The sequence below is a fragment of the Pocillopora verrucosa genome, chromosome 12 (genome assembly GCF_036669915.1).
Source record: "Pocillopora verrucosa isolate sample1 chromosome 12, ASM3666991v2, whole genome shotgun sequence".
NCBI classification, from domain to species: Eukaryota; Metazoa; Cnidaria; class Anthozoa; order Scleractinia; family Pocilloporidae; genus Pocillopora; species Pocillopora verrucosa.
In genome coordinates this window covers 11,528,645-11,551,871 of record NC_089323.1, presented here as the reverse complement: position 1 = coordinate 11,551,871, position 23,227 = coordinate 11,528,645, and the positions used below count along the sequence as shown (strand labels likewise).

The following is a 23,227-nucleotide window of genomic DNA, read 5'->3' as shown; positions in this document are numbered from 1 at the left end:
ATATTTTTTTAACTTAAGAAGACAATACTTTATCTATGATGAGAATACCAAGTTCATTCGTCATTTTGACCCCTAAGATATCTGGAAGTCTCCATTTAAGGTGAGAGGAACGTTACGGGAGTATTTAGTGATTTTCCGTGTGTTTGTTTGCAGTATATTTATTACTTTTTCAATATTGTAGCCGTTCTCAATTCATTCCAGTTTCTTTATTGTAATGTTGTAAAAAAGATTAAAGCCAACAGTAAGTTCTTTTAACTACTAACTTGTACATACTGCTTTGTCTTCGCCGCCTTTGTGCACCTGAAAATCAGTCCTTTTGTGATCTTATTCTTAGTAGACATTGTTAAGTAAACAGTCCTCGTAGCGACCTTTTCTGACAACTTCTCAAGGAAGTTGCAGCTGAACTTATGTAAATTAGTTCTTTTCATAAAATTGATTTTTCTCGTTGCCACTTGTTCAAACTTAACACCAACATAGGATAAATAATCATTAAATATAATTGACTTCTCACTTTTACTTGTTAAGATACATATTTTTAAGATGAGTATGCAAGAAGGCATGTCGGTTGTCGGCATGAACTAAAATAAAGTTCTTGTAGAAACAAACGGTGCCTGATTCTTGAAGTCCGTCGCAAGTTTGCTTGAAGCAGGTCTCTGCGTACCAGGAAACCGTGATGAGTTTCCGTTCCTTCAGCAAGTGGTCTCTACCGAGCTATTTTTTCCCCGTTATTGTCGCGTTCCCCGCAGAAATAACAGGTCCAGTTGGTGTGAAAAAAACCTATCGTCACCATATAAATGTTGGCATCTGTGACCAAACATTAATTTTGAATACTTAAATGTACTTGGGGATTGCCACGAGCAACAATTATTTTCTAGACCATTTGAAATCTCTGGCGAGTACTTTGTTTTTCTAGATTGCTGTAGTTGACAATGATTCTTCTCAACTTTATAGAAGTTGTATTAAAGCTTAATTATCAACCCTTAAAATGAAGGTTAATCCAAGGTTCATGGGAGCAGTTGTCGTGCTATAAAAAATGCCTATTTGTTTTTGTATAATCATTTCTGGGCGGCTGCTGTTACACTAAACTATCTCTCGTTGCAATCACAGGTAACCCTAAAGGAATAAGGAACACAGAAGTATGATGGCAAGAAATAATTTAACAGGAGGTGGAGTACAAATGGAAACATATCAAGAACTGTTATGTTCCCCATCTTTGGCAGATGGATTACAAAAGCAATCAATTTATCTCGCAGTGGTAAATGTAATCCTCTCTCTCACTGCAATTCTTGGTAACTTTCTAATCCTTGCTGTCCTTCGTAAAGAATCTTCCCTCCATCCGCCATCCAAACTTTTGTATCGTTGTCTGACAACAACTGATCTGTTGGTTGGTCTCGTTAGTCAGCCTCTCCAGGCTATTTATTGGATATCCATAGCTAACGAACACTGGAATCTTTGTGGATACACAAGGGACGCCGCCTACATGACCGGCAATGCATTATGTGGCGTATCTTTGGGGACAATGACGGCCATAACCATTGACAGACCTATCGCCTTGTCGTTGGGGCTGAGATACAAACAAACTGTCACTTTGAAGCGCACAAATATTATTTTAGCTGCCAATTGGGTTTAACTGCTGTTGCTGCTTTATGCTACATTTTAGATTACCGCATAACTCGATGGTGTGGGTATATCTGTAATTCATCTTGTTTACTGATCTCAGTGGTCTCATTCACAAAGATATTTCGCACCCTCATTTATCATCAGGAACAAGTACAAGTTCCAGTTCAATTACAGTCGAGTCAACCAAATTCACTGAACATTTCGCGATACGGTTGGCATTAGTTGTTTGTTATGTACCGCATAGCATAGTTGCAATCGTGTTTGCGAAAGCTAATAAAAAAACATTTTCATCACATTTACGCCTCATCAGAGGAATAGCAGCAACTTGAATTTACTTCAACTCGACGTTAAACCCGTTTCTTTACTGCTGGAAGATTTATGAAGTGAGACAAGCAGTGAAGCTGACAATCAGACAAAAACTTTGTTGTCCATGGAGTTAGATCTGCCTCGATTGAGGCATTATTTTATTTGTTATTTTAGAGCCAGGCTGACTCTATGGTTTATGGTTTCCACATGACATCAGTCACTTTCTAAGATAGTATTGAATATGAAAGTTAACCACATCATTACTCGAGCTTTTTGCTAAATTCTCCATTTCCCAATTGAGTCAATAAAACGGGAAAGAGTCGAAACAAACAGTAACCATATCTTCAGGATACTTTGTTGAATGCGATAGAGCTTATTATAATCATACAGACTCCTGATATAAGCACGTACGGTGTAGAAAAAAACAGGACGTCAGTTCGATATTACTCCTTTGGTTTGCTTCCTTAGTGTTATGATATGAACTTCAAAGAATATCAAAGAAGAAACATTGAAGTTATTTGTTTAATGTTACTCAAAGTAGTTGACGTTTTCGCCCTTTTGCCATACGAGCCGGTCACAATAGAAAAGATGCTTTTAACTACAATACAAATTTTTTAGGAGAGTATTTGAAACAAAATTTACCATCACTGGTTTTTATTGAGTTCTCTTGGAAATCGGTCGTTTTTCCAAAATCAAATTTAACACGTCACCATATTCCTTTAGCTGCTGATGATTTTTTGCCCTTCGTGTGAACAACTAAGAGCTTGCTCTGATGTCCTTTCCGATGCGTTGAGTGGTGAAGGCCACATCAGTCACTGCGACCGAGTTTTACGGCTTTGTAATCTCGAGAAATCGTCATGTTCCGGTGAATTTGGCTGCCGCTCTTTCGTAAAAACTCGCTTTGAGCAGTTTGTTTTCTATTTGTCAAGCGAAAAAACTTGCGCGTTTTTGTACGCCACAATTCGGCCGGATTTCACTGAACATTTCACCTGCACGTTCTTTATTAAAAAACGTCAGGCAAAAGTGTTAGATTCGACCTGCCAAACTATTCAAGTTTGAAAGCAATTGCAAAATGTGAACTTTGATGGATTTTGAACTTTGATGGTTTGACATTTTTGACAGCTTTAGTCTTGTTCAGCCAATCAGATTATTTGAACTACTACAAAAAGGATTTTGATTGGTTTATTGTAGTGTGCTTTATGAGATTATAGAGCTGACGACACTGTTGTTGGCTTTGGGATAAAAGTTTTTCTGGAAAATTGAAAGTAATGCGTGGGTAATTTAACGGATGACTATAAAACAAATAGAGAAGCCTTGACTGTGCTCTATTCTGTTATAAAGCACTTAGGAAGCGGATAGAGCAGTCAAGAAGTGTTTCTCCCTACACTTCTTTCGTGCTCTAACCGCTTCCTACGTGCTTCACAACAGAACAGAGCACAGTCAAGGCTCCTCCATTTGTGAAGTATAACATGTTGGCATCTGTAAATTTCATAGTTTTATCTATTTGGAAATTGCCACGAGTTTTTTTTTTTCGAAAACCGATTAAGATCTTTGGCGAGGACTTTTTGTCATTTTAACTTGCTGGGAGTGATACCACTTACTCGTTTTACTTTCTTAGAAATATGGAAGTGGAGGATAAAATTGAACTTCAAAGTGTAGCGAAGGAGAACCATTCAAGTTATTTGTTTATGGACGGTAAATTATTTTCAATTTTTTAATTATACTCAAATAAAACGCTTGACGTTAACACCCTATTGTCATACGAGCCGATCACAATGCCAATTAAACACTTGAATTTGTTTTGTTTTTCAAAAATTTCCTTATTACATACGAAAATTGCGATACTTTATCACCTGTATGCAATTTTTAGGAGAGAGCATGAAACAAAATTGACTATTATCGGATCTTATTGAGTTTTCCTGAAAATCAATCGTTTTTCCGATATTAAATGTAACACATCATCACATTTCTTTGAATTCCTATTAAGTTTTTGCTTTTAAAGCAAAGTTTTTTCCTTAAGTGTGAAATGGAAATACCATAGATCTTTCCGTTTAACTCGTAATGAAAATTTGTTCCGAAATTAAACTTCACCAGTTACACAAATACGTCGTTGTGTCGCATACTAATATTTATTAACAGACCTTCTTCTATCTTGAAATAACAAAATAAATTGTTTCCATTTATTTAAAGTTTTAAATGCAAAGCACGGCCAAGATCTCCTACCAAAACAAATTGCCAGTATTTGGTACGCGAGGACCTTTCAAGTGAGCGTCTTTAAGAGGTAAATGAAAGTCTCTATTCAATTGCTTTTTAAGAAGTTGAAGTGCAATAAGTTGTTTAACGAGTTAAATTATTCTTAACCATCCGTCGGTTTATTTCTGACCGCGGTTTTATAATATGTTTTTCTCATACCTAAGTATTGCAATATAACTTTCCTTATCGAGAAAGGATCCTCGATCGCTCAAGTGAATCGCGACGACAAGAATCCAATCACCTGCCGTACACATAACAGCTGCCTTAAGACTTTATTTCATTTTTTACAGAAAAAGAGGAGGATCCCAGAGTTCAAAAGGCTTATTTTTTTCTGATCAAAAGGGGAAATTATGATGACGATTCTCTTGGAACGAGGTAAAAGACCAAATGAAGAGAATAAATATCGTAAAAAAGGTTGGTCTTGTCTAACTCCTGTCACTATTTCAGTTTCTAGCTGAGTAGAGCGCGAAACGGGAAGTAAAAAGCTGGAAGGTTATGCTAATTACAATATTGAACATGAATATCCTTATATATATATGTTAGCATCTCTAACCGAACATTAATTTTGAGAGCTTTACTGTATTTGGAGATTGCTACCATTAATTATTATGCTCTTAACCGATTGAGATCTCTGGCGAGGACTCTGTTTTTTTTTTTAATTGCTGAAGTAAATTATGATTCTTCTCAAATTCAGAGAAAATTATGTTAAAGCATAAATACCAATCCTGCTAATGAAATTTTATCCAAGTTACAGGGTATAATTTGTCGTGCTATGAAAAAAAACCTTTTGTAAATGCCAATGCTTTTCTCACTTTGCCAATTTATACCCAAGGCACAAACAAAGGTTCAAAAAGAACAGCCGATGTTTTTGCATAGTTTAAAGAACGATCTCCCCAATAAGTTTAAATATGATCATTTCTAGGCGGCTGCTGTTACGCTAAATTATCTCTCGTTGAAATCACAGGTAACCCTAAAGAAAAAAGGAATGCAGAAGTATGATGACAAGAAATATTTTAACAGGAGGTGCAGTACAAATGGAAACATATAAAGAACTGTTATGTTCCCCCTCTTTGGCAGGTGGATTACAACAACAATCAATTTACCTCGCAGTGGTAAATCTGATCTTCTCGCTCACTGCAATTCTTGGTAACTTTCTGATCCTTGTTGCCCTGCGTAAAGAATCTTCCCTCCATCTGCCATCCAAACTTTTGTATCCGTTTCTTTACTGCTGGAAGATTAATGAAGTGAGACAAGCAGTGAAGCTGACAATCAGACAAGTACTTTGTTGTCCATGGAGTTAGATCTGCCTCGATTGATGCATTATTTTATTTATTTTAGAGCCAGACTGACTTTATGGTTTATGGTTTCTAAGAGACGACGCTTGTCGGTCACTTGATAAGATACTAATGAATATGAAAGTTAACCACATTATTGCTCGAGCTTTGGTTAAAATTCTTTATTTCCAATTGAGTCAATAAAGCGGCAAAGACTCAAAGCAAGCAGCAACCACATCTTGAAGAAACTTTGTTACATGCGACAGTGCTTATTATGAATATAACGACTCCTGATATGAGCACCTACGATGTAGAAACAAACAGTAGTTCGATATTATTCCTTTGGTTTGCTTTCTTAGTAATATGAACGTGTTGGATAAAACTGATCTTCAAACAAACAATTTCAATATTTTTAATGTTTTTTTCAATTTTTCTACAACATGATATTTACATTAGCTACATTAAGGTTCCTTTCACTGCAATCTCTACATAAATTGCGTTAGACTACTTACTTACAGTACTCTTAAGATACAATTAATATTTATGCTACTTACATTGTTCTACTTACACTACGTACAATGTGATGATGCACACCTATTTAGAGGCACATCATTTTCACACACACGCACAAAAAAAGAGAGACTTATTCACAAAAAATTAACTGTTACGAAAGACAAAAAGGCGCGAAAATACACTCGGCTATTTGTCTGCAGGCGCTATCTGTTCCGAGAGCGACGCTTAAGGAAAACTTTGAGCCTCGAGAAACAGATAAGATATGAGCATAATTTTGCGCCAAATGGGGGCTATTGTGTTAATTGTCCTTCGCACAATTTTTGTGTTTTTGAAGCACGGGATTGCTGCATAGAATGTTTATTTTTCATTGTTCTCTGGCACAACTTTATTCAAAAAATAAACAACTCCCTTCTTCTGTAACAGGTGCTAAACACTCTTTTATCTTGAATTCAGTATTAAACGGCAAGAATGAAATAACAAAATAATTTTTTCCATTTAGTTCACGTTTTAAATGCAAGGCACAGTCAAGATCTCTTGCCAAAGACAAATTGTAATATTTGTGTCGCAAGGACCTTTCAAGTGAGCGTCTTTTCAAAACATTTATTGATACCTACGAAAATGTGAAGATGCTTTATCACTTGTAAGCAATTTCTTGGAGAGCGCATCAAACAAAAAAGACTGTTATCGGATCTTATTGAGTTTTCCTGAAAATTAATCGTTTTTCCGAAATTAAATGCAACACTTAATCATATTTCTTGAACTGCTTTTAAATTCTTGCTTAACAGCAAATTTTTGTCCATACTCGTGAATGAAAATACTAGCAGATGCTTGCGTTTGACTCGTGATGATAATTTTTTCTTAACTTTGAATTCATTAACTACACAAATACGTAATTGTGTCGCATACTAATATTCATAGACAGACTTTCGTCCATATTCTGTGACTTTAGAGGATAGACAGCAAGAATGAATTAACAAAATAATTGTTTCCATTTATCTAACGTTTAATATGTAAGGCACAACCGTGATCGGCATTGACCCTTTCGGTCCTGATCCAACATGCAACAAAAATAAAGCCGAGAAAAAACTCGCAAGTTGCACGTTCGCAAATTTGTCTTGATAACTTCGGGTCTATGACTTTTATAACATTTTTTTAGGTGATGCTTGAGTTCATTTGGCTATGATTTTCTCCATTCTCCCCGTAAATTTTGAGCTTTTCATTCACAGTTATCGGTTAATTGGATCAAATGTTCTCGCTCAAACCAAAGTATAAACTGTGACGTGTTTTTGATCAGCCAATAAGGACGTTTGTTTACTTTTTTTGTGCGTTGTGAGAATTTTGCACTATATCACAGTTTAAGGCTTCTTCACGCAGATCCTGGTTGTCGCTCTGTTATATGATAATTTGCTCATGCTTTCAGCTGTGCGCATATCGAGTTATGGATGCACCTGGGAAGTTTGGAGAGCACTCAAAAAGCTAGAGTTACTCTCGGCTGCACCTCGAGCTACTCTAACGCATTTTTCGTGCTCTACAAACTTTCCGCGTGCATCCATAACTCGATATACACAAGCTAACCATGAGCAAATTCCTAAATAATAAAATATTGTATCCTTCTTAAAACTAGTTTATCAGAATAAGAATGAGTTACCGAGTACAAGTATGGCTTTCACAATGATAGTTTCCAGGTTTGAAAAAAGTCATTGCCAACTAAAATCCTCAGTTCCTTTGTTCAAAACATTGCCAGCAGTTAGTTAATTAATGATACAGACAACAGAGCCTATTCCCAAATAGACCCTCCTCAACCCTGTTAGCTTATTATGGACATGGCATTTCAAACATGGCGTTTATGCCACAAATTTTCCATCCCCTGATTAATTATTTTGTAATCGTGTTCACATGTTGCAACAACTCCATCTTCCAGTAAATTCAACTACTGGCAAACATGAGAAAATACCATGTAAAACTTTTCAACCTATTTAATATAGCCAACGACAACATCAACTCAACTTTTAAACTGAAGAGCAAACTTGATTGATGTTTGGAATTGATTTCTGTGATGTGGTAATGAAATCCAGGTATTATCTCAAGTTTTCTTGAAGACATCCACATTATATGCAGTTACACCAGAGGTTACCGAATCATTAAGGGAAAATATCAGAAAAATACGTCGAGTATTTCCAGCCAAAGGACAATCATAAAAAAAGAATAGCCGTAAGCGAAAAAGTTTTTAAAAAATTACAGTTTAAACACGAGTTGAAAATTACATTCCTATTCAATTTTGTAAGCTAAACAGAGGAGTTTGAAACGTTAGGGAAAAACGGTGGGGCAGGCAGTCATACCTGGCAACTTAAAGAGAAGATATAAGTGAAGCCCATACGATTCTGGCGTATGGTTTTACTGACTTACTGTGCTCACGTGTATACACTCCAATTGACTGGTGATGTCTTGACGCAAAGTAGTTTGCCGTCGTTTCTTTCACTTTTGGCTCATTTTCCCAAACCGAAATTATAATTGACGCTCAATAGAATATAATTTCAACTGATGCTGACATCATACACTTCATCTGAAAAGAAAACATTCCCTATCTTCGAAAATTTGTTAAAAACATTAGGAACAACGATGGAGGTCCTAGGCTGTTTAAAGATACCGCTGACTAGCGTGCGTGTTGATCACCTTGCAAGTTGTGAGAAAATCGTCCCCAGGTTCCAGACCTCGTCTGGTCTCTTAATCCGCTTGAACGGTTTTATTACAGTTTTATTCAGCATAATGAGGGGCTGGAAAATAAACTAACAAGAACTCTGCTTTTAGGCTTGGCGAAATCTATATATTACTGAGAGATGTTTCTTTCTCTATTACCTAGAGATGTTTGCGATGAAAATTCTTCGCTAAACTAGACTTCATTAATTACACAAATACGTAGTTGTGTCGCAAACTAATATTTATTCACAGACTTCCTTCAATCTTGAAGTAACAAAATGATTGTTTTCACTCATTTAATGTTTTAAATGCAAGGCACAACTAAGATTTCCTGCCAAAAACAAATTGTAGTATTTGGTGCGCGAGAACCTTTCAAGTCAGCGTCTTTGAAAGGTAAATGAATATCTCTATCCAAAATGATGTTTCTGAAGTTGGAGGAATGATAGATTATCTCTCGTTGCAATCACAGGTAACCATAAAAGAAAAGGAGTACAGAAGTATGATGGCAAAAAATAATTTAACTGGTGGAGGAGTACAAATGGAAACATATCAAGAACTGTAATGTCACTTCCTGGGTTTGAATAAATAATTTTTGCACTTGATGCGCGCGCCTTGCTTCTGCACAATTATTATAAGCTATCTCTTGCGTTTTCATGTATATTATGACTACGTAATCACATGATTACGAGTGCAATTTGGAATAAATAAGCACTTGTAAATTTTTTAGAAAACGACAAATTTTGTTAGTCTGAAAAAATTTACGGGAGCTTATTTATTCAAATTGCTTTGCTTTCATGTGATTACCGATACAAATGGAGGCTATTGTGTTTATTGTCCATCGAACATTTTTTTTTTTTTTAATCCAAGGGATTGCAGCGTGAAATGTTGATTGAATTGAATTCATTATTGAACGAAAGCTTGTGCTGTTATGGACTTGAGGCTAAAAAATTGTTGAATATCACTTGGGATAGATATAAATGTATATATATATGTGTGTACATTTATATTGCATATAACAATGTATATATCAATAGACATCGTTGTCAGGAATGTTTGTAAACATTGTTTATTTTCTTTATAAATTTACCGCCACGCCTACTATGTAAATTTGTAAAGTATCTAAGCGATAGTTACGAATATTTTGAACAATAACCTCCCCTGATGAGTGAGTAATCACGAAACAGGCTTGTTGGGATGAAATTGTAGTCTCTTTGTTGTTTCCCTATCTCAATATATATATATGTGTGTGTTTATATGAATAATTTATATGTTGGCATCTGTAAAATTTATTTAGTTTTATTTATTTGGAAATAGTCACGCGTTAATTTTTTCTTCTTTTCAAAAACCGATTAAGATCTTTGGCGAGGACTTTTTCATTTTCAACCTGAGGCTGGAATCACTCCTTCGTTTTACTTTCTTAGAAATATGAAAGTGGATGATAAAATTGAGCTTCAAAGAGGTGAAAAGGAGAACTGGTGAAGTTATTTGTTTATAGACAGAAAATCAATTTCAGTTTTTTAATCACACTTAAAAAAAGCCTTTGGCGTTGAAACCCATACGAGCCGGAAAAAATGCCCGCTAATTATACTCTTAAATTTGTCTTGCTATTTGAAAGATAACCATAATGCATATGAAAATTTAAATGCTTTTATCACCAGTTAGAGATTTGCAGGAGAGAGCACGAAACAAAATTGAATATTATCTGATCTTATTGAGTTCTCGTGAAAATCAATCGTTTTACGAAATTAAATGTAACACATTATCATTTCCTTTGGCTGCTAATAATTTTTTACCAAACAAAAGAGTTTTATCATTAATGTAAACGGATACAACTTGGAGATGTCTGCGTTTGACCCGCAATGACAAGTCATTCCTGAATTAAACTCCTTACACAAATAAGTAGTTACGTCGCACAATAATGTTTACCAACAGACTTCAATTCATATTCTGAGACATTCAAGTATAGACAGCAGGAATGAAGTACCAAAATAATTGTTTCCATTTGTTTAAAATTATAAATGCAAGGCACAACCAAGATCTCTTGCCAAAAACAAATTGTAATATTTGTTACCCGAGGACCTTTCAAGTGAACGTCTTAAAAAGGTAGTTGAAAGTCTCTATCCAAATGCTAATCCTCCTTTTTCAATTGAAAAAAGAGAATCAGCAAGTCCGAAAGGCTTACTTTGGTTCTAATCGAAAGGGAAAACTGGATGATGAACGCCTTGGTATAGAAGGGAATTAGTAACGTGACATAAACAGAAAATGTTTTGATGGTGCAATATCTTGCTCCCCTCACTGTTTTCGTTTCTAGCTGAGTCGAGCGCGAAACGGAAAGTAAAAACCTGGATGGCTTGGTCAACTACAAAGTTAAACATGAATACCTTGATATCGTTACGAGAAAATTAAGTGATTTTTCCGTGTGTTTGTTTGGAGCATATTTATTACTTTTTCAAAATATTAGCCGTTCTCAGTTCATTCGAATTTCTTCATTGTAATGTTTTAAAAAAGATGAAAGGTAACAGTAAGTTCTTTCAACTACTACCTCGCCGCCTTTGTGCACCTGAACATCGGTCCTTTTCTGATCTTATTCTTAGTGAACATTATTAAGTAAATACTCCTTGTAACGGCATTTTCTGGTAATGTACTTCTAATGGAAGTTGCCAGGTGAACTTACGTCCGTAAATTAGTTCTTTCCATAAGATAATTTTTCTCGTTGCCTCTTGTTCAAACCAGGAGCCCAAGTAATGGATTCCTGTTCAAACTTAACACCAATATCGCGTAGAAAAGCAGACATTTAAACTGACTTCTCACTTTCGCTTGCTAAGATAATTTTTTTTTTTATTTTGGAGCTGTAAGTTCAATTTCCGTTCTCTAAGTTACTATCGATAACTTCAAAGACACATTTTCCGCTTCTCAGTTTGTGATACTTTTCAAATATTGTAAATTTAGAGAACAATAGAACCACACGCTCGATAGTACTTAAGGATGTACCTTAAAAAGGTTTTCGGGATCACATAAACGACTGCGTGGCGATTACATTAATGACTGTGTGGCAATTACGAAGTTGAGTACGCTAGAGGTCATGTCGGTTGTCGACATGAACTAAAATAAAGTTACTGTGGAAACAAACGCTGTCTAATCCTTGACGTCCGTAGCAAGTTTGCCTGAAGCAGGTCACCGTGTACCAGGAATGTGATCAAGTGGTCTCTACCGAGCTATTTTCCCCCGTTATTTTTGCGTTACCCGCAAAACTCCAGTTAGTGTGAAAAAACCTATCGTCACAATATACATGTTGGCATCTGCGACCAAACATTGATTTTGAATACTTAAATGTATCTGGAGATAGCCTTATGTCATTATTATTTTCTAGACCGTTTGAAATCTCTGGTGAGTACTTTGTTTTTCTAGATTTCTGAAGTTGAAAATGATTCTTCTCAACTTCATAGAAGTTATATAAAAGCTTAATTACCAATCCTTAAGGCGGCGGATCCAGGATTTTACATGAGTGATTTGCACTAACTTAACTAGGGGTAAAAGAAGAAGGATAATTGATTTCTTGAACTGATAAAGAACCTGAGAAATAATAAAAGCATGTTTGGAAACATTTGAGTGATTTCTGCCGGAAATCACTCGAACTACTCTGGATCGAACTGTGCCTTAAAATCAAAGTTAATTCAAGTTGCGGGGAAGAATTTGTCGTGCTATCAAAAAATGCCCATTACAGATGTCTTATGTTTTTCTCATTTGCCAATTTATACCCGAAGCACATACAAAAGTTCAAAAAGAAAACGTTTTGACTTAATAGCTGATGTTTTAGCATAGTTTAAAGAACGATCTCCCTAACAAGTTTTCGTATAATCATTTCTGGGCGGCTGCTGTTACGATGAATTATTTCTCGTTGTAATCACAGGTAACCCCTAAACGAAAAAGGAATATAGAAGTATGATGGCAAGAAATAATTTAACTGGAGGTGGTGTACAAATGGAAACATATCAAGAACTGTTATGTTCCCCCTCTTTGGCAGATGAATTACAACAGCAATCAATTTATCTCGCAATGGTAAATGTGATCCTCGCTCTCTCTGCAATTCTTGGTAACTTTCTAATCCTTGTTGCCCTTCGTAAAGAATCTTCCCTCCACCCGCCATCCAAACTTTTGTATCGTTGTCTGACAACAACTGATCTGTTGGTTGGTCTTGTTAGTCAGCCTCTCTATACTATTTATTGGATATCCATAGCTAACGAACACTGGAATCTTTGTCGATACACAAGGGACGCCGCCTACACTACCGGCAATGCATTTTGTGGAGTGTCTTTGGGGACAATGACGGCCATAACCGTTGATAGACTTCTTGCGCTGTTGTTGGGGCTGAGATACAAACAAACTGTAACTTTGAAGCGCACAAATATTATTTTAGCTGCCCTCTGGGTTTTATCTGGTGTGGCTGCTTTATGCTACATTTTAGATTACCGCATAACCTTATGGTTTACGTATATCTGTATTCCATCTTGTTTTCTGATCTCAATGGTCTCCTACACAAAGATATTTCGCACCCTCATTCGTCATCAGGCACAAGTACAAGTTCATGTTCAACTACAGTCGAGTCAACCAAATTCACTGAACATTTCGCGGTACAAAAAGCGGTGTACAGTGCACTGTGGGTGCAGTTATCGTTAGTTGTTTGTTATATACCATTTATCGTAGTTGAAATCGTGATTGTAGAGGCTAGTAAAAGAACATTCTCCTCGCATTTACTCGTAACCAGAGGAAAAGCATCAACCTTACTTTACTTCAACTCCACATTAAATCCATTCCTTTACTGCTGGAAGATTAGTGAAGTGAGACGAGCAGTGAAGCAGATAATCAGACAAGTACTTTGTTGTCCATGAAGTTAGATGTGCCTCGACTGAGGAATTATTTAATTTTTTATTTTAGAGCAAAGCTGACTTTATGGTTTATGGTTTCTACATGAAAACGCTTGTCGGTCACTTTATGAGATAGTAATGAATATGAAAGTTAACCACTTTGCTCGAGCTTTGGTTAAAATTCTCTATTTCCAATTGAGTAAATAAAACGGGAAAGAGTCTAAACAAACAGCAGCTATATCTTGAGGGAACTTTACTGCATGCCGCGGTGCTTAATGTGAATATAACAACTCGTGATATAAGCACCTACGATGTAGAAACGAACAGGACGTTAGTCCGATATTATTTCCTTGGTTTGCTTTCTTAGTAATATGAAAGTATTGAATGGAAGTGAACTTCAAAGAATATTAAAGAAGAGCCACTGAGGCTTTATTTGTTTAATGTTGATCAAATCAAGCAGTTGACGTTGTTGCCCTTTTGCCATACGAGCCGGTCACAAGTGAGGAGATGCTTTTAACGACAACACAAATTGTCAGAGAGTACCTTTAAAAATATTGACCATCACTGATTCTTATTGAGTTCTCTCGGAGGTTGATAGTTTTTCCAAAATTTAATGTAACCACATTATCATATTCCCTTAATTAGCTGCCAATTATTTTTTGCCTGAAAAATGGGTTTTATCCTGTATTCTGGGAAAATAAAACTGTCAGATGTCTGCATGTTTTACTCTTTATGCAAATTCATTTGTAAATTAAACTTCACTGATCAGTGAAGACAAACATGTAATTTAGCCGCGTATTAATGTTTAATAACAGAATGCAACCCATATTCTATGACATTTGAGGAAAACAGCAAGAAAGAAATGCCAAAGCATTAGTATTTGTTGAGTACCTTTTACCGTCTTTTTAGTGATATAAATGCGAGATACAACCATGAACTCCTGGCAAAAAATGCAAAAGTTTTATGCGCAAGAAACTTTCAAGCTTGTATTACTTATAATTAGGCGGAAGGCTGAATAAAAATGCTGTTATAAGAGATGAAGTCTTATAGGTTGTTGAACGAGTTTTACTGGATCTTAACTTTCCACCGAATACATCCAGCCGCAGTGAAGAAATTTTCCTGCTTAGAATTTAATATTGGAATTTATGACTACCCTTGTCTCAAAAGGGATCCTTAATTGCAAAAGTGCCTCACAACAAAAATAACTTGATTTGTTATTATTAAACAGACATCTAGAAGAAACTGATATCATAGGGTTTAATAGGCCAACAATTGCTCCTGATAAAAACGGAAAATATTAATGATGAAGAGGGCACATAAAGGAGATAAAAACAAAAAGCACAAAAGGGTTTCGAGTCGAAGTATCTTTCTTCTGGCAAATTCTCGTTCATAGCTTATTAAGTAACTATTCACCAAGGTGGAGGCGAATAAATGAACTATGACCTTCATTTAGCGCGAAAATACTTACGGATATTTGTCTGTAGACACTATCTGTTCCGAGGAGCGATCATTTTTCTGAGAGCGACGCTCAAGGAAAACTGTGGGCCTCGAGAAACAGATATTATATGAGAATATGTAATTTCGCGCTTAGTGGAGGCTATTGTGTTTATTTCCTTCGAACAATTTACATTATTTTAATGCGCGGGATTGCTGTGTGTTCGCTGGCACAACTTTATTCAACAAATAAACATATCCCTTCTTTTGCAACAGCAGCTAAACGCTCTTTTTTCTTGAATTCAATATTAAACGAACGCTTGTATTGTTGAGGACTTAGGGCTTCAAAATTGGGGAATATCGCTAGGGATAAGAATGTATATATATTATCATAACATTTGTTAGCATCTGTAAATTTTCATAGTTTTATCTATTTGGAAATTGCCACGAGTTTATTTTTTTCGAAAGCCGATTAACATCTTTGGCGAGCACTTTTTTATTTTAACTTACTGAGAGTAATATTACTCCTCGCTTTACTTTCTTAGAAATATGAAAGTGGGGGATAAAATTGAACTTCAAAGTGTACTAAAAGAGAGCTGTTCAAGTTATTTGTTTATGTACGGTGAATTATTTTCAATTTTTTAATCATACTCAAATAAAACGCTTGACGTTAACAGCCTATTATCATACGAGCCGATCACAATGCCAGTTGAACACTTCAGTTTTTTTTTCTTTAAAAAAAATTTCCATAATACGTACGATAATTTAAATATGCTTTATCACCTGTAAGCAATTTTTTGGAGAGAGCATGAAATAAAATTGACTATTATCGGATCTTATTGAGTTTTCCTGAAAATCAATCGTTTCTCCGATATTAAATGTAACACATCATCATATTTCTTTTAACTGCTATTAAATTTTTCCCTTCAGTGTGAAATGAAAATACCAACAGATGTTTCCGTTTGACTCGTAATGAAAATTTGCTCTTAAATTAAACTTCACCAGTTAGACAATTACGTAGTTGTGTCGCACACTAATATATATTAACACACTTCCTTCCATCTTGAAATAACAAAATAATTGTTTTCATTTATTTAACGTTCTAAATGTAAGGCACAACCAAGATCTCCTGCCAAAAACAAATTAGAGTATTTGCTACGCGAGGACCTTTCGAGTGAGCGTCTTCCAAAGGTAAATGAAAGTCTCTATCCAAATGCTGTTGAAGAAGTTGAAGTGTAATAAGTTGTTTAACGAGTCAAATTAATTCTTAACCATCCATCGGTTTATTTCTGTCCGAGGTTCTTTAATTTGTTTTTCTCACGCGTAAGTATTGGAATATAACTGTCCCTATCAAAAAAGGATCCTCGATCGCTCAAGTGAATCGCGACGACAAGAATCCAATCAGCTGCCGTACACATGACAGCTACCTTAAGACTTTATTTTATTTTTAACCGAAAAAGAAGAGGATCAGAGAGTTTAAGAGAGTGTCTCTGTAAGCGCGGTCCGGTCGATTTTGCTTGAGACACGGATTTCGCTCGTTTCTTGTGTGTTGTAAGACATTCATGTACCTATACTAAAACAACAATCAGTTTGATCGGATCTCTTTACTTTTCGGAGTTTTACAGAAATTAAATTTCACTCGAGCGAAGGCTTGTCGTGACACTTTTCAAAACTTTAATTTCATACGACTTTGGAGGACAATTTACAAAAAACTACGGAACTCAGCAAAAGACAAATACCACAGCCATATATATTAACTTTATCTTATCTATCGAGGCGACTTTCGTAAACATCACGTTTCAATCAAGGAAACAGGAAGACTTGAATGACACCTTATCGGTTCGCCTAAATCACAGACGCCAAAACCGATCAGATTCGAGGTAAATTTTTGAAAAAGTGAGGCGTTCTAAACTGATCCAACTAACATAGCTAGGAAGTAGGTACCATAGAAAAGGTAACTACAGAAAAAAACTTTGCGGCCCGACCTTTACGAGAACTTTATAACTCCGTGAACTTACCTAATTTTCGGTAATCTACAAGTTTGGCCGCCATTTTGAGGGACTTGTCAACATGAAGCGTAACCGATATAAATCAAGCAGGTAGATCTAAAACCGTCAGAAATACATACGAAAGCAATTCAAATGAACTTTAATTTCAATTCAAGCGGCAAAATTTGAAACCGTTCGTTAAACTTACCATCCCCATGCGACCATTTCTTCCAACAATTCAAACACTACGAATAGTGTTCGAATTTCCCTCGTCGATTCCACCGTAAGAAATAACCTGTGCCACCCAAGCTTCGACTCGAATGTGAAGTACGAATCAAATAACACAACTGCTTCATCTTCGCGGCAATATCACGCTGGTATTTTGATTTTCCGATCGACAAGAACGGTCAGCATTAGATTCCATCCACCAAAACCACCTCGGTCGAGAGGGACTGAGGTGGAATATTTAATGACTTGCAAAACATAACCGAAGATTCTCGGAAATCCGCAAGTGATGTAGCCGAACATTCGAAGCTGTAAATCCTATGATTCTTGAGGAACAAACAGAAACAGCATAGCGAGAATTTTAAGTCGCGAACCATTGCTTAATGGTAGACATGCAGATAATTTAGGATACGTCAATTCTGTTGATGAGGCGCATAAACTTATTGCGGAATTTGAAACAGGATTGACGACGAAGTTTTCTTTCTCTAAAGCTGTCAAAGGTTTCGGGAACACTGGTGTATATATATATATTGATATAGCTCTTTGGCATTACAAAGCTTTGCTATCGCTATTGTGCATTCTCACTAGTTTATCTAGTTCAAGTCCTCTGGCATGGCTTGGATGATACCACAATTGTGGAATCATTCGGGTTAACTTAATGCTTACAACTCCTTCCTCGGACAGAAGTCACAAAATACTCGGGGAAGATGCATGAGATATTTAAGGAGCAAAAATTCGTTTTTTACTGGTGTGCCTTTCCTAATTTTGGGAAGGAAAGTGTTCAATTGCCAGCACGGCATAGATAGAACAGCTGGAGAGAAAAGGAAACGAAAATATGCAGAAGAAGTACTGTATATAATAATTTCTTTTTATCCTCAACCTTTGTGTTGCTGTCAACTATGGCTTGCTAATTCTAAAGGTCAAATGCATGAATGGGTCATATGACATTGATCTCAGAATACTTTTATGACAAACGTGATAACAGTTCAATCTTGGCTAAATTGAAGATGGTTAGAAGTTAACAATTATAAGAACTTTTCACTAACATATGCTGCTGACAAAGGAGAAAATATATGCAATCTGTCACTCATCTTACACTGTTATATTTACCTATTACAGAAGGCTGGAAACAAAGATTTTGTTTTCAAGAAAATAAGATTTCTTGTCCAAGACACAAGGAAGTTTGACTGCAAAACACAGATAAAAATGCGAGAAATTTTATTTTTTTCAGAGAACAAGGTAGTTCTACTCATGTATAAACAGAACAAATCTGGTTTAATAAATCAGATATGCGGCATGACTCCTTTTCTTCCATCCCCACTCAAAACAAGCAAACACACTTATAGAGGTTCCAGTCTGGTCTGCAAATGAAAAGGAGGAAGGTGATCACTGCAAAATTAAGCATTAGGGTTCTTATTTATAACATATTGATTATTGTATACTGATATCAAGAAATTAAGGTTGCAAGTAGCAGCCAGCTGAGTTTTTAGTTTGAGTTTTATCAATTCCATTACTTTGTTAAATTTAGAGTAACCTTGTCTTGAGAGAGGGAAATTGAGGAGCTGTAATATACTTATCATCAATTAGGGACCACAAAGAAAAATTTATTTATAGAGACTTTTGAAGGAGAGGGGTAAGACTTGTGACAAGCTGGCAGACATATACTAGATGAACTTTACTGCTAAATGGGTTACAATATAAAGTGCTCAGTATTTGGATCAGCTATGGCTCAACTTAAACTTTGCTTTAACTTCAAGTTTAATCCTTTGTGGTTTCCTTTCTCTGTGTTTGTTTTTCAAGTTATGTTACACAAAAGAATACAAAAATGACAAGGAATGCTTTTGAATATTAAGAGGCTGGAATAAGCAAGAAACCAAAACTGAATTTTAAACAGTACAAAGTTAATTTGATCTTCCAATGTTATTTAATTTTAACCATTAATAGAATTTGCTATTTAAATTTATCCCCTCCATTTTTCTGGATATTGTGAGCAAAAACAAACAATTATCACAAAATGCATGGTATACAATGGTTATATTCACCAATGTGGCAAAGGCCTTTCACTGTCTATCCATAAAAAGGGAAATAATTTTTAAAATTTAAGACATTCTGCATCTTGAGTGTATACTTATTCATCCATGTGAAATTAAAGGTTACTTGAAATAAATGTGAAAGATTTATAGGATTTTCAGACCCCTGATAACAATTTTTGATGTCCTGATTTGTTGAACTTAAAGGTTATGATTTTAGCAGAAAGAGTGGAAGAAATTTCTGGACCTGGGATTTTGTTGCAAATGTCTGTTTGAGTCAGTTAAAAACTCTCCTGTTTCAAGATTGCATGATTGCCACACCAGAACCTTTTGCATTCTATATTGTGCACCATGTTATGATTATGGTTTCAGTAATAAAAGGTGCTGACTCAAGAACTTTGCAAAATATCTCTACATACAAAGAAACAGATTGTGGTTATGTACTCTAAATAGCAGGTCACATCAGTCTTTTGTAAGGAAGTAGCAGAAATTGCTATGGTGGTTTTGGTGGATGGAGAGAAACATCCACCAAAACCACTTTATTCTATGTGTTATGAGTTATGATAATCATTATGAACGTTTGGTCGGTCAGCAATTGTGCACCATAAAAAATAATTAGCCAGAGCACTAACTGCTAATTATTGGTATAAATCTTTTGTCTCCCTGAACATCTAACAGTGGCTATATCTAAAATTTAAAAAAATATATTGTTGATGGTTTTGGTCAAAGTTTTGGTGGATGTTCCCTAATGACATCCACCAAAACTACGTAACATCTGGGCACCTTTTAAATACGTGAAATATCTGCATAAAATTGCGTAAAATGTTTTATAATACTGCAATCGAACAATAAATTAATACTTACCATTTCTTGAGTAAAAAGTTTTGACGCAATTTCCCAAACAAATAATACACTTAGGTCATCGGGATAAGTCGGCATGTTGTCGTAGCTTCGTAATTTTCATTTAGTATAACAAGTCATGAGTTGTCCATCATTCCATCTCAGTCCCTCTCGACGAAGGTGGTTTTGGTGGATGGAATCTAATGCTGACCGACAAGAACAGTGATCAGGAATCGATCGGTATGTTTACCTCATAAACGTGACCGCTGACCAGTCGCTGAGTGAAAACAGTATAGCGCGGGGTGGGGTGGGTGGCGGGCTTATCCACATAAGATATTCGAATACATGCTTAAAAAGCTTTAGGACTATCAGTCCAAACAGTGAAGGCATGCTTCGTGGTACAGACAACTTTTATTTTATTCTCATAACTTTCTCCTTTAAATTAGAGCTGGTATTAATGTATAGAGTTATCAATATATTTTTAACCGGGGTACCCATACAACCTTTTTGCCTGTCATTTTCCACCAGAACCTTTTATTTATGCCCCATTGCACGGAATGAACACTATACTTAGAATGTTTGTACTAAGTAATTTTTGCTGTTCCCAAGAATGTGTGCAAAATGATAGAGATTTGATTCATTCCACTGAGACGTTCTTTTAAGTTATGGCGCGTGCAGGTTTTTCCTATCAAAAGTGTAAAGCCGGCATGTCGCCTTACCTAACTACACAGAAAATTGTTCTCTCTTTTGCTCCCCTTGGATCCTGGAAACTGTTACTATTAGGACGATCAAAAAGAAAGCCTTTATAATTATTGAAACTTTTGATTAACAGAATGTAAGAAAAAAATCGGTGTGGAGAGTTATTTGCGTATCTTATAACCTAAACCATAGTTTTCAATAAAACAAATACCCCTTAATTCAATTTACCTTAGTTGTCTCGTGTTTAAAAGTGGCGTTTCTGGGGACCGTAGGTTCTTCTCTGATTCTTCTTGTCTCAGCCAAGACTCACTATCATCAACTTTTTTCTTGTGCCTCTTACGGCATGGGACACAGAGAGCTGAGGTAAGCGATTGAAAATTTCTCAGTTAAAGTAAAGCCCAGTAGCATCCATCAGGAATTGAAAACCGTGATGCACTGTTTACTTCTATTATTCTTAATCAAATAAGGGGTGTTTTAGTCTGCAAATTTAATCATACTGGTTAATAAGAATCATACAAACTGAGGAAAACTGACCGCAAATAATTGTGAACCGTACGCATAAATAAGTGTATTGCGTTGTCAGGTGATTAAACCTTCTACATTATTATTATTGATTACATTATTGATTATCAACCAAGCAACATTGTACATATTTCCATCTGCAATTAAAATCACTTACACATAGATCTATGTTTTTTCAACGTGATGTGTACTTAAGTACCCTTCATCTAATAAAGAATTTCTTCTCTTGTCGAGCAAATATGTCACGTGACAAAAATATATAACAGAAAATGTTACTGAAGACTACCTGATTCAACTGGAATAATAACTCCAAACAGCTTTTGAATGTCCTGAGACATATGCAAGGTAATTACATCTCTGCCTTGGATACGCTTCCTGACACCATTATAATCGGGATACTGACATGTTACCTTTGCACTTCTCCAAAACTTCCCCAAAGTGTGGCGATACCTATAGCAAATCCACATTTTTTTTGTTTATCCTCCTGAGCGAGGTGAAATAGGCCAATCCTTGCCAAGATTAGCTCATTTTCACTTAAGACCTCTTTAGACAGGTGGCAGCTTATCAAATGATGTTTTACTTCGTCATTGCATTCAGACAGTCGTACCAAACCACTTAAGCCACGCGATCAACCAAAGTTTTTTCCACCTTTGCTATTCAAAAAGCAGTCCTGAGACGTAATGAACGTCTCGCTAGCGAACGACTTCTTCCTGTACTTGTAATTGTTTCCAACGCGATAAAAGTTCGGGAGATCTAAAGGAACTCATTATAACTTTGTATACTCGATACGATTTCAATTTCCGCGTCAAAGGAGAAGCCTACTGTGGTCAGTGGTTACGCTCGTGAGGTAAAGAATGGGTTTGTGACTTTCTCACTCAATTGAAAGACTCACGTTACTCTTATGAAATGGTTGAACGGAATACAGACTTCGAGCAGTCTCTTATTTTTCTTAAAGATGGTGAGGTCACGCGTATCCTGTGAGCATGGAGAAGCCGCGATACGCGAGACTCGTGTCTCGCGTCTTTGCCGCTCCGCGCTCTCAGAGTTGGGCGAAGACAAGACACGTTATTTCTGGTGCGATACAAGAGGTTCAATGGTTATCACGATTATCTAAACACATTTATTTACGTGGTAAAGATTTGTTTGTAAATCTATGAATTGATGCCAGTCCTATTTGGAACGAAATGTATTTGAAAGAAAAAAAGAATACTAAGTAAAACAAAAGTTGTCTGCAACACGAAGCATGCCTTCACATTAAGACTGACAGTCCTAATGTTTATCATGATACTTTAATGCATATGTTCGAATGTTCCCAAAAATCTTCTGATAATCTGCCCGCACCCACCCCTCACCCCGCCCTCACGACTGAACCGTACTGTTTTCACTCAGCGGCTGGTGAGCGAGCACGTTTATGAAATAAACGTGGCGATCCCTACCTAATCACCGTTCTTGTCGACCCGAATGTCAAAATATCAGCGTGATATTGCCGCGAAGATGAAGCAGTTGTGTTATTTGATTCGTACTTCACATTCGAGTCGAAGCTTGGGTGGCACAGGTTATTTCTTACAGTGGAATCGACGAGGGGAATTCGAACACTAGTCGTAGTGTTTGAATTGTTGGAAGAAATGGTCGCATGGGGATGGCAAGTTTAACGAACAGTTTCAAATTTTGCCGCTTGAATTGAAATTAAAGTTCATTTGAATTGCTTTCGTATGTATTTCTGACAGTTTTAGATCTACCTGCTTGATTTATATCGGTTACGCTTCATGTTGACAAGTCCCTCAAAATGGCGGCCAAACTTGTAGATTACCGAAAATTAGGTAAGTTCACGGAGTTATAAAGTTCTCGTAAAGGTCGGGCCGCAAAGTTTTTTTCAGTAGTTACCTTTTCTATGGTACCTACTTCCTAGCTATGTTAGTTGGATCAGTTTAGAACGCCTCACTTTTTCAAAAATTTACTTT

General features: G+C 36.1%; 1 protein-coding gene, 1 long non-coding RNA gene and 1 pseudogene across 2 annotated transcripts; 2 read left to right on the top strand and 1 right to left on the bottom strand.

Moving 5' to 3' along the window:
* The first annotated feature begins 1,141 nt into the window (after nt 1-1,141).
* On the top strand, nt 1,142-1,630 carry LOC131782704 (5-hydroxytryptamine receptor 1D-like). The gene has a single exon (XM_066158872.1). It carries the CDS (start codon nt 1,142-1,144, stop codon nt 1,628-1,630), a length of 489 nt encoding a protein of 162 aa, XP_066014969.1.
* A 10,978-nt stretch (nt 1,631-12,608) lies between these two features.
* Nucleotides 12,609-13,552, top strand: LOC131782702 (melanocortin receptor 5-like; annotated as a pseudogene).
* A 4,824-nt stretch (nt 13,553-18,376) lies between these two features.
* LOC136277442 (uncharacterized) lies at nt 18,377-20,231 on the bottom strand. The gene is made up of 2 exons (XR_010715878.1): nt 20,070-20,231; nt 18,377-18,536 (listed from the first exon to the last, which is right to left on the bottom strand). It is a non-coding gene; the product is annotated as an uncharacterized lncRNA (long non-coding RNA).
* Nucleotides 20,232-23,227: the final 2,996 nt, after the last annotated feature.

Coding starts and splice junctions, on each gene's coding strand:
- LOC131782704 (XM_066158872.1), top strand. CDS start 1,142: ATGGCAAGAAATAATTTAACAGGAGGTGGAGTACAAATGGAAACATAT.